Source organism: Rana temporaria, chromosome 4, assembly GCF_905171775.1.
Source record: "Rana temporaria chromosome 4, aRanTem1.1, whole genome shotgun sequence".
In the NCBI taxonomy this organism is placed as follows: domain Eukaryota; kingdom Metazoa; phylum Chordata; class Amphibia; order Anura; family Ranidae; genus Rana; species Rana temporaria.
In genome coordinates, this window is record NC_053492.1 from 454,434,963 (window position 1) to 454,447,438 (window position 12,476).

General features: G+C 41.8%; 1 protein-coding gene across 2 annotated transcripts in view; it reads right to left on the reverse strand.

Moving 5' to 3' along the window:
• Positions 1-12,476, reverse strand: part of LHCGR (luteinizing hormone/choriogonadotropin receptor) — a 230,749-nt gene that overhangs the window by 124,190 nt on the left and 94,083 nt on the right. For both annotated transcript variants that reach the window (XM_040351597.1, XM_040351598.1), the window contains exons 3-4: positions 4,650-4,724; positions 713-787 (exon numbers count right to left, since the gene is read on the reverse strand). In XM_040351597.1, the coding sequence (XP_040207531.1) occupies positions 713-787; positions 4,650-4,724 (150 nt within the window). The remainder of the gene's footprint in view (positions 1-712; positions 788-4,649; positions 4,725-12,476) is intronic.

A 12,476-nucleotide genomic window follows, 5' to 3' on the forward strand; every position in this document is an offset into this window, starting at 1 on the left:
GCGGAGTAATTTCGAGCATGCGCACTGGGATTTTTTCACGAACGCCGCATGCGCCGTTCACAAAAAACGTCAAATACGTGGGGTCAAGTAAAATTTTTATTTAACACACGCCCCCAACATCCCCATTTGAATTAGGTGGGCTTACGCCGCCACACATACGTTACGCCGCCGTAACTAAGGGCGCAAGTTCTTTCTGCACACGGAACTTGCGCCCAAAGTTACGGCGGCGTAACGTATCTGAGATACATTACGCCAGCAGAAAGGTCCGCTGATCTTTCTGAATCCGGGCCACTGTGTGCACCAACATGCCTAGGTGTGACCGAGTCACTTTAAACAATTAAGTGAAGGGTGAAGTAAAAACAACTTAGGATTGATTTGCTAATAGGAAATGTGCTTTTGACTTTCCAAGTGAATTTGCACTTTGTCATGAAATCTTTCCTTTAGGTCAGTGAATATGGTGGTTTGCACAAGTTGACGGAAGTTAGCAGAACTCCACTAAGCTGGAGGAAAATTCCTTTTGTTTTAAATCAATTATGTCATGCATGTTATTGCCAGCATCTCAAAGTATGAAAGCCAGAGCTCCAGAATGGCAGAGCCAAGAAATTTGAGTTTTCAGGAGGAGAGGAACGCTATAGTAGCCCCACATGTCTTTCACATTACAAGTTTAATTTAAAATAATTATTATACATTTAAAAAAAAAAAAAAAACTTACAAGTATTTTAGGTTCGGTAGATTGCCAAATGCTCCATGCCCAATATATACCAGATGTTTTGTGTTACGGATAATTCTGTAAAAATAGAAAATGCTGTTAAGTACTGTCTTTTGTAATATACAATATTCATGAATATTATTATTATTACAGGCACACATATAGCGCCGCCAATTTATGCAGCACTTTACATATATAATATAATATTCGTACTGTACCCATAACCGCTGTGCAGAATACCAACTTTTTTTATTTTGGGTCCTGCCATGATAATAAAATCTGTACAATTAGTTGAATCCTTTTTTATTGTAATATGACTTTTTTTTGCGTATAGGGTTGTAGGCCTATTGTATACTGTTATTTCATTTTTTGAGGTTGCATGGTGATTCTGGTTCTGTGTTACTATAAATATTCTGGCTGATCGCTGCAGGGGTCGAGTCGTGTATGACTTCTTCCTCTGTCATATCTAAAAGGTATAAATATCTGCAGAGGACCGACCCCAGAGAGAAAGTCCTAGGGGAGTAGATCTGTGAGGATCAACTGCAGCGATGGGGTTTATCCTATTCTCCGACACCCCTTTAACCTGGAGCCAGCTGCACCAAAATATGTGGCCTCTCAGCGGGTGGGCCTTGGTGCCAAGAGACCACATATTTGCGTGCAAAAAAAGCTGTGCCGAGCACACGGTCGGGATTTCCGAGGAAAAGCTCTCATTAGAGTTTTCCCGACGGGAAAACCGAATGTGTGTGCGGGGAAAAAGTAGAGAGCATGTTCTGGGTTTTCCCCTCAGGATTTCCGACGGACCCTTTGCCGTTGGGAATCCCGGTCGTGTGTACAGGGCATAAGGCTTTAGAATCACTTTAATGGGCCCATTCTAAAGGGAATCCAAATTTTATGGGACTACTGCTGTTACTGGTGTGAGCAAGCCCTTCATCCTCCCAATGATCACAAGTGTAAGGAACATTCTTCCCACTGACCACAGTAGGAATAACGATTCTTGACAATTAATTGTGCAGCTCTATGCAAAACGAGGTGCAGGTTCCAACGAGGTGCATACCTTGTACCGGAACCTAATGGAATGTCACAGTAACATTTCAATAAAGTTTGTTAAAAAAAAAGGAAACAGTGCAATGTGCTGTGATCAACACACTGGCACTGCTTCCATCCTACCACACACTATTGGTTATGTTCTGAAGCTGCTACTGGTGTGAGCAAGCCCTTCATCTCCAAGGAGCCAAAGGCTTGTGAACATCCAGCCAGCATGGTCTGTATGAGGGAACGGAGACTAATATATGAGGGGATAGAAGGCCTTACAGCAGGGTTTCTCAACCAGGGTTCCTTCAGAGGTTGCAAAGGGTTCCTTGAGACATGAGCAGTTTGTGCGTCTCAGATACGTTCCCCCTGACACCAATGACCTTTTTAGCTATCTGTAAGGGGGTAATTCCTCCCAATGATCACAAGTGTAAGGAACATTCTTCCCACTGATCATCACACTAATGTATCGTGAGTTGTAGATATAGTAGTTTTTTTTAGCAAGGGTTCCCTGAGACCAGAATGTTAATTTCAGGGTTCCTCTATGTCAGTGGTGGTGCATCCATAAAGGACGCAGGAGCGCCGCCCCCTCTCTCCTGCACCGTTCTACCATCAGAGATAGATTCATGCATTGCATGAATCTATCTATGGTCACCGCTGACACCCCCTATTCAGCTGTCCGGACCCTTTTCGGGCGCAGAGCACCTTAATTACAGTGGCAGGGGGTGTTTTTTTTCCATACTGGGCGTTCGCTGTGTGTTAGGAAGGAATTTGCTTTGCTAACACTGAACCGCCTCTCAGCCAATCAGGTTGCCAGGTCAGTTACCGGTCACCTGATTGGCTGAAACGTCAGGCGCTGTGAAGACGTGCAGGAGACCACCGCTGACCCGTTGAGAGACAGGTAAGTGCCAGGCAGCATCTGATGGAGGACAGTAATGGCAATTGATAGGCACACTGGCAGCAATTGATGGGCACACTGGCAGCATCTGATGGGGCACAGTAGCGGCAATTGATCGGCACACTGGCAGCATCTGATAGGGCACAGAAGTGGCAATTGATGGGCACACTGGCATCATTTGATGGGGCACAGTAGCGGCAATTGTTTGGCACACTGGCAGCATCTGATGGGGCACAGTAGCGGCAGGTGATAGGCGCACTGGCAGGATCTGACGGGGCACAGTAGCGGCAATTGATAGGCACACTGGCAACATTTGATGGGGCACAGTAGCAGAAATGAATGGGCACACTGGCAGCATTTGATGGGGCACACTAGCTGCAATTGATGGGCACAGTGTCAGCAATTGATGGGTACAGTGGCTGCGTTTGATGGCACAGTGGCAGCAATTTATGGGTACCGTGGCTGCGTTCGATGCCACAGTAGCTGCATTTGGCACAGTAGTTGCGTTTGATGGGCACAGTGGCTGCAACTGATGTTTTTTTTTTTTTTTCAGTTTGTTTGCGCCCCCAAAAAATTTTAAGCACCAGCTGCCACTGGTCTGTGTTGAAAAGGTTGAGTCAGCCTGCTTTAGCGCATAGTCTGGTGCTTGAGAACATAAGCTATTTGGGGTATCCTGATTGATGCCTTATCCTCCTTCCCATATGTAATAAAGTAAATAAAGTAGTTCACAGTTTATACTAACCAAACTGACTGGTGCTCATCCTTTATAACACCCTAAGGAAAGAACCACACATGAGATGATGGCCCGGATTCAGATAGGAGTTACGACGGCGTATCTCCGGATACGCCGTCGTAACTCTGAGTTGCGGGGTCGTATCTATGCGACTGATTCATAGAATCAGTTACGCATAGATTTTCCTAAGATCCGACCGGCGTAAGTCTCTTACACCATCGTATCTTAGGCTGCATATTTACGCTGGCCGCTAGGTGGCGCTTCCGTAGATTTCCGCGAGGAATATGCTAATTAGGTATATACGCCGATTCAGAGACGTACGTCAGCCCGGCGCATTTTTTTTACGTCGTTTACGTTAGGCTTTTTCCGGCGTAAAGTTACCCCTGCTATATGAGGGGTATCCTATGTTAAGTATGGACGTCGGGCCAGCGTTGTATTTTCCGTCGATTACGTCGTTTGCGTAAGTCGTTTGCGAATAGGGCTGGGCGTAATTTACGTTCACGTTGAAAGCATTGGCTTTTTGCGGGTTAATTTGGAGCATGCGCACTGGGATACGTTCATGGACGGCACATGCGCCTTTCGTAAAAAACTTCAAATACGTGGGGTCACAATTAATTTGAATAAAACACGCCCACATCATCCACATTTGAATTAGGTGGGCTTACGCTGGACCTCATACGTTATGCCGCCGTAACTTAGGGCGCAAGTTCTTTCTGAATACGGAACTTGCGCCCTAATTTACCGCGGCGTAACGTATCTGAGATACGTTACGCCCGCCGATAAATACACTATTGTATCTGAATCCGTGCCGATGTGTTTAGGACCTTATTGCCAAGTAAGTGCGCATAGAACATCCGCAATGTAAGAAGTTACTCAACTGAAGGTCAAAAATAAAAATTGAAGGGCAGTACTGAGCTACACAAGTATTTTAGGCAATTGTTAATAATACAAAGTTAGCAAATTAATTACCATCTAGCTAGGGTTTACATCTAATTTAAACATTTCTAGAAGAGATGTGATAAATCTGTACATAAAGCAGGAAAACCATTCATTTCTATAATTTAAAAATGACCAAGGAGAGAAAAGAAAATGTAATAGTGCTGAAAGAACAGTATAATATTTGCAATTTTGGCATGAATGTGGATATGCAGAAGGCTAGCCAGAGCTGATAAGTGAAAACAGTACAGAACATCATTAATTTATTTGCTACTATGCCTATTCTGTGAACTTAGATTCGAAAATAACGTGCGGACTGACCATAACAAAAACCAATTACTTACAGTTCTGTCAGGTTGGGAAGTCTGGCAAAGGCAAAGCTGTTAATTCTTTCCAGTGAATCACTTTGGTAGATCGATCTGTATTGCAAAGAGAAAACCCAAGAAAATAGAGTTTTGAGAACGTTTCTGTTCCTTCTACTAGATTAAAGTTATAAGCTCTTATTACTAAAAGGGGAAGACAACCAAACAGCTCAACACACAACTAAAACACGGAATAAAGGAAATGTTTAAAATGTGTAAATCCACATACCTATGGTGAGCTGTGTGGCTGTAAAGTATTATTATTGAGGATGTAAATAGCACTAATGCCCTGTACACACGATCGGATCGTCTGATGAAAACGGTCCGGTGGACCTTTTTCATCGGACGAACCGATCGTGTGTGGGCCCCATCTTTTTTTTCCCATCGGTAAAAAAATAATAGAACCTGTTTTAAAATTTTCTGATGGTTAAAAAAACGATAGAAAAAAACTATCGTCTGTGGGGAAATCCATCAGTCAAAAATCCACGCATGCTCAGAATCAAGTCGACGCACGTCGTTGTGTTTTATGTCACCGCGTTGGACACGATCGGATTTTTAACTGATGGTGTGTAGGCAAGACTGATGAAAGTCAGCTTCATCGGATATCTGATGAAAAAATCCATCGGTCCGTTTTCATCGGATGAACCTATCGTGTGTTCAGGGCATAACAGTTCATAGAGCACTTTACAACATGAGGGCAGACAGTACAGTTACAATATAATTCAATACAGGAGGAATCGGAGAGTGCTGCTCAATAGAGCTTACAATCTAAAAGGGAGTGTCAAGTGATAAAAAAAATTAGTACTGTATATACTCGAGAATAAGCCAAGTTTTTCAGCAATTTTTTGTTGTGCTGAAAATGCCCCCCTCTGGTTATACGCGAGTCACCATTTTGCGCCTGATCTGTCGGAATTTGGGGACCCGGTACCGATCGGCTGTAGATCCCCTGGAGCTCAAACTTAAGACACATGTAGCCCCACTATTCCTCTATAAGTGTGCAAAGTTTGTTGTCCAGGGATCGATCCTATGGCCGGGGAGCACTGATTTTTCAAACTCGGCACCTTCCATAGACTCCCATGTTAAACAGTAATTTCTCCGGTGACTTTGGGGACCCGGTACCAGCTGGTCGTAGGTTCCCTGGACCCGGAGCTTAATTGGCACACATGTAGCCCCATTTCTCCCCTACAAGTGTGCAAAGTTTGTTGTCTGGGGGACCTACGGCTGGGGAGCACCGATTTTTCAAACCCGGGCACCCCTTCCATAGACTCCCATGTTAAACGTCAGTCTAGTCATGGGCACAGTGAGGCATGGAAAAAAGATTTGGGAACAACTGCGCTAGGGTGAAAGATTAGGATTAATAAGCAGCAATTAGTTTGTGTATAAACAAAGAAAATAACGGATAAAAAGAATAATTGCGCTAAACCCAAAAGTGCACTAGTATTTAAACTAATGACCAAATACATGTGCTAAACCACTGTGTCTGTGTTTGATACACACACTCGGTGGAGTCAGGGGGCCAAATAGCCTCTCTGCTAGCAATAATGTGTATGAACCAAGTGATCAATAACATAAATGATTGTAAACCATGACCACAGTGATTGTTAAAAGAAATAACAAAACATATAGTGATATAAAGTCCATAAAATCCAAAAATAAATTTTAAAAGATAAGTGATGAGTCCATATAGCAAATGAAGACACCCGTGAAGATTCCAGGAATGTTGTAATAAAGCACCAAACGTGAATCCTCCACCAATCATGCAGCTGCTTACCAGAAATCTGGGTCCTGCCGGACCACTATCAACATATCTCTCAACCAAAGATTTTAAGGCAGTAGTGAGTCCTCCACTCGTACTAGAACCAATCCGTACTCAACGATGGACATAGAAGACAAGACAGAGCTCCACATGGCATAAAATCCGGGTGATTTATTAAAAACAATAGTAAACTATGTACATACAACTCACAATCCAGTTGAAAAAAAACAGCAATTGGCCTGTAACGCCGGCCGGTCGTATCAGGAACAAAGAGCCACTCGTTGGAGTAATGAAGGGGATGGCGTCCACACGTCACTCACTCCACCCGACGCGTTTCGTGATAAGATCACTTCGTCTCGGGGTACGAGTGGCGAGTGGCGAGACACAATAATAATCAGACAATCAATTAATTTCACTGACCAAGCCTCGCTCCGGGATCCGCACGTGCACCGGAAGTGTATCAATCTCCATCCGGGTCGCTGAGTTCACCGGAAGTCAATACTCATAGGTTGCTCAGTATCTCCGCCTAAAAGGGCGGACACTTGCGGTGCATGTGATATCCACCGCAGCGGGGCGTGGTAGGAACACCCAAAAGGCGGGACCATGATGTCACTGCTCAGGGTTCTATTTATTAAAAACAATATAGTTCCACACACTGAGTGACAGAATATCAAATCCTACACGAGATCACAGTATATGCTACTGGGCAGTATCGAAAACTACACCCGGCAGAAAAACCACATATAAAAATACATATAAAAGATTTAAAAATAAATATAAATATTAGCTGTCAAACTAAATCGTGACGCCGTGGACCACGTCCTGAGTCGTTCGCGCATGCGCCCAACCAATCACCGCCGGGTGATTGCGTTCCACATAGAACGGCTCATGACTTAGTACAGCAAAATACCCCCCTCCCTCTAGGCCAATAACCAAAAAAGGCCCAACGACATTAGGTGTAAGGCTGCTGGAGATTAAACCTGACAGCGCTGAATACAAAGGCTCAGTACGTCTGTACAAGTCCTTGAGTTAGAACCACAACCTATGTCTCAATGACATGACATAGAGTGACTTTACATCGATCATATTTTAAATCTATATATATATGAATATAAATTATTAATGAATTAATTAGTGAAAATTAGATCATATTCTATTGTGTAAGTGACCACACTAAATAAATAATTCTAAAACAAGAAAAAGATTATGTAAAAAAATATATATGGAAAATTAATTAGTTAATAACTTTTATTATTATTTATATAAATAGATCATCTCTGAGTGTGAATAACCACATTAGCCAAAGTGTTTGTGAATAAAAAATAATAGTGAAAATTAAATCATTACCATTATGTGGGAGACCACACTAAACGAGGTCCCATATATTGGTACACGATTAGTGATTATGTCTCAGTAAATGCACACTAAGTCCCCAATATGGGGGTGTTCGGGTAGTGAAACCAAAACTTGAAAAAAATAAAAATGAAATTATGTGAATATAGATTATTTTATAATCAATGTAAAAATGCAGTTATTAGGCAGACGCGCCCTAACACTTTAAGGCTAATCTCCAACAGCCATCTAAACTAGTAAATTATTTCATCTAAACCGACAATATGATTGTCTTCAAATGAAAAATTATGAACTATAAATTAAGCATTATTTATGAACGCGTTAATATCGGCATCCACGTTGAGGCCGTAAGGGAGGTATGTCCTCAATCTATGGATCCATGCCATTTCAGTTTTGGAAATTTCCCTAATTAGAGAACTTCCCCTCCAGTTCGGCTTATATTTGTCAATGCCCACAAACAAAGTTCCTTCAGGGTTTCTATGGTGTACCAAATCATAATGTCTTGAAACCGAATGGTTTGGGAAGCCACTTCTTATCTTGGCTATATGTTCATTCAATCTGATTTTAAGTTCTCTTTTAGTCCTCCCCACGTACTGTAACCCACATGGGCATTGGAGTAAATAAATCACCCCTTTACTGGAGCAGGTGATAAATGGTTTTACTTCATGGGTTCGTCCAGTACTGGTGGAGGAAAATTGAGAGATCTTGCGATCTTGACATTTATTTAGAAGGCACACTTGGCAATTCTTACACCTGTGGTAACCCGTAAGGTTTTGCCAAAAAACTCGTGTTTCATTAGGAGGGTCCTGTACACTTGGGGCCACACTGGCTCCCAAGGATGAGGCTCCTCGGAATTCGCCGTCGATGATTGCCGAAGACCTGAGGTAATACTCTGGGTTAGGTATATCGACGACGTCCTCCTCCTATGGGATGGAGAGAGAGATGACTTAGATCTGTTCATGAGTTCCCTTAATGACAACACTAGAGGCATTAGATTTACTTTTTCTGCAAGTCAGACTTTGGTAAATTTTTTGGATTTGAACATTGGCATAGTGGGCGATAAGTTTGTTACCAGTACATTTTTCAAACCGACTGATAGGAACTCGTTCATTCCTCTGGACAGTTGCCACTATGGTCCATGGTTGAAGGCAGTCCACCAAGGACAATATACCAGGATCAGACGCAACTGTACAGATGTTGATGTTTTTGATGTTCAGGCTGCTGTTTTATCAAACAAGTTCCTAGAGAAGGGTTATGATCCTTTGACGTTGGATCGGGCGGTACAATCTGCCCGTGATATGAACAGGGAATCCTTGTTAAAGGTTCAAACCAAACAAGAGAGAAACAACTTTTCTCTGCCATTCATAACTACCTTCTCAGTACAACATCAAAATATCAAACATTTAATTAGGAAGCACTGGCATATATTGCAAAGTGATCTTGTACTTGCACCTGTGTTGCCAGTAAGACCATCCGTGGTATTCCGAGGAGCCTCATCCTTGGGAGCCAGTGTGGCCCCAAGTGTACAGGACCCTCCTAATGAAACACGAGTTTTTTGGCAAAACCTTACGGGTTACCACAGGTGTAAGAATTGCCAAGTGTGCCTTCTAAATAAATGTCAAGATCGCAAGATCTCTCAATTTTCCTCCACCAGTACTGGACGAACCCATGAAGTAAAACCATTTATCACCTGCTCCAGTAAAGGGGTGATTTATTTACTCCAATGCCCATGTGGGTTACAGTACGTGGGGAGGACTAAAAGAGAACTTAAAATCAGATTGAATGAACATATAGCCAAGATAAGAAGTGGCTTCCCAAACCATTCGGTTTCAAGACATTATGATTTGGTACACCATAGAAACCCTGAAGGAACTTTGTTTGTGGGCATTGACAAATATAAGCCGAACTGGAGGGGAAGTTCTCTAATTAGGGAAATTTCCAAAACTGAAATGGCATGGATCCATAGATTGAGGACATACCTCCCTTACGGCCTCAACGTGGATGCCGATATTAACGCGTTCATAAATAATGCTTAATTTATAGTTCATAATTTTTCATTTGAAGACAATCATATTGTCGGTTTAGATGAAATAATTTACTAGTTTAGATGGCTGTTGGAGATTAGCCTTAAAGTGTTAGGGCGCGTCTGCCTAATAACTGCATTTTTACATTGATTATAAAATAATCTATATTCACATAATTTCATTTTTATTTTTTTCAAGTTTTGGTTTCACTACCCGAACACCCCCATATTGGGGACTTAGTGTGCATTTACTGAGACATAATCACTAATCGTGTACCAATATATGGGACCTCGTTTAGTGTGGTCTCCCACATAATGGTAATGATTTAATTTTCACTATTATTTTTTATTCACAAACACTTTGGCTAATGTGGTTATTCACACTCAGAGATGATCTATTTATATAAATAATAATAAAAGTTATTAACTAATTAATTTTCCATATATATTTTTTTACATAATCTTTTTCTTGTTTTAGAATTATTTATTTAGTGTGGTCACTTACACAATAGAATATGATCTAATTTTCACTAATTAATTCATTAATAATTTATATTCATATATATATATATTTAAAATATGATCGATGTAAAGTCACTCTATGTCATGTCATTTAGACATAGGTTGTGGTTCTAACTCAAGGACTTGTACAGACGTACTGAGCCTTTGTATTCAGCGCTGTCAGGTTTAATCTCCAGCAGCCTTACACCTAATGTCGTTGGGCCTTTTTTGGTTATTGGCCTAGAGGGAGGGGGGTATTTTGCTGTACTAAGTCATGAGCCGTTCTATGTGGAACGCAATCAATCGGCGGTGATTGGTTGGGCGCATGCGCGAACGACTCAGGACGTGGTCCACGGCGTCACGATTTAGTTTGACAGCTAATATTTATATTTATTTTTAAATCTTTTATATGTATTTTTATATGTGGTTTTTCTGCCGGGTGTAGTTTTCGATACTGCCCAGTAGCATATACTGTGATCTCGTGTAGGATTTGATATTCTGTCACTCAGTGTGTGGAACTACATTGTTTTTAATAAATAGAACCCTGAGCAGTGACATCATGGTCCCGCCTTTTGGGTGTTCCTACCACGCCCCGCTGCGGTGGATATCACATGCACCGCAAGTGTCCGCCCTTTTAGGCGGAGATACTGAGCAACCTATGAGTATTGACTTCCGGTGAACTCAGCGACCCGGATGGAGATTGATACACTTCCGGTGCACGTGCGGATCCCGGAGCGAGGCTTGGTCAGTGAAATTAATTGATTGTCTGATTATTATTGTGTCTCTATATAAAGGGGTGGCGTCCCACGCCACTCGTACCCCGAGACGAAGTGATCTTATCACGAAACGCGTCGGGTGGAGTGAGTGACGTGTGGACGCCATCCCCTTCATTACTCCAACGAGTGGCTCTTTGTTCCTGATACGACCGGCCGGTGTTACAGGCCAATTGCTGTTTTTTTTCAACTGGATTGTGAGTTGTATGTACATAGTTTACTATTGTTTTTAATAAATCACCCGGATTTTATGCCATGTGGAGCTCTGTCTTGTCTTCTATGTCCATCGTTGAGTACGGATTGGTTCTAGTACGAGTGGAGGACTCACTACTGCCTTAAAATCTTTGGTTGAGAGATATGTTGATAGTGGTCCGGCAGGACCCAGATTTCTGGTAAGCAGCTGCATGATTGGTGGAGGATTCACGTTTGGTGCTTTATTACAACATTCCTGGAATCTTCACGGGTGTCTTCATTTGCTATATGGACTCATCACTTATCTTTTAAAATTTATTTTTGGATTTTATGGACTTTATATCACTATATGTTTTGTTATTTCTTTTAACAATCACTGTGGTCATGGTTTACAATCATTTATGTTATTGATCACTTGGTTCATACACATTATTGCTAGCAGAGAGGCTATTTGGCCCCCTGACTCCACCGATTTTGTGTATCAAACACAGACACAGTGGTTTAGCACATGTATTTGGTCATTAGTTTAAATACTAGTGCACTTTTGGGTTTAGCGCAATTATTCTTTTTAACAGTGAGGCATGGACATAGTGAGGCATGGGCACAATGAGGCATGTACATAGACACAGTGAGGCATGCACATGGACACCCTAGGCTTATACTCGAATCAATATGTTTTCCCATTTTTTTTGTGGTAAAATTAGTTGCCTCAGCTTATATTCGGGTCAGCTTATACTCCAGTATATACAGTAATTGTGGAGAATGAGCTGATTGAGAAAATAAAGTACAGTTGTTAAGTGGGGGTGGCATAGGCTTCTCTGAAGAGAAGGGTTTTTGGTGATTGCCCAAAAGTGGACATAGTTACATAGTTAGTCAGGTTGAAAAAAGACACAAGTCCATACAGTTTAACCATAAAAAAAAAATAATAATAATATCATACAATCCCATATACCCAATTCTATACCCACAGTTGATCCAGAGAAAGGCGAAAACCCCAGCAGAGCATGATCCAATTTGATACAGCAGGGGGAAAAATTCCTTCCTGATCCCCCGAGAGGCAATCTGATTTTCCCTGAATCAACTTTACCAATAAATGTTAGTACCCAGTTATATTATGTACATTTGGGAAAGAATCCAGGCTTTTCTTAAAGAACAGAGTGGGAGATAGTTGGAAATATTGGGGTAGGGAGTTCCGTAGGTTGGGAGAGGCT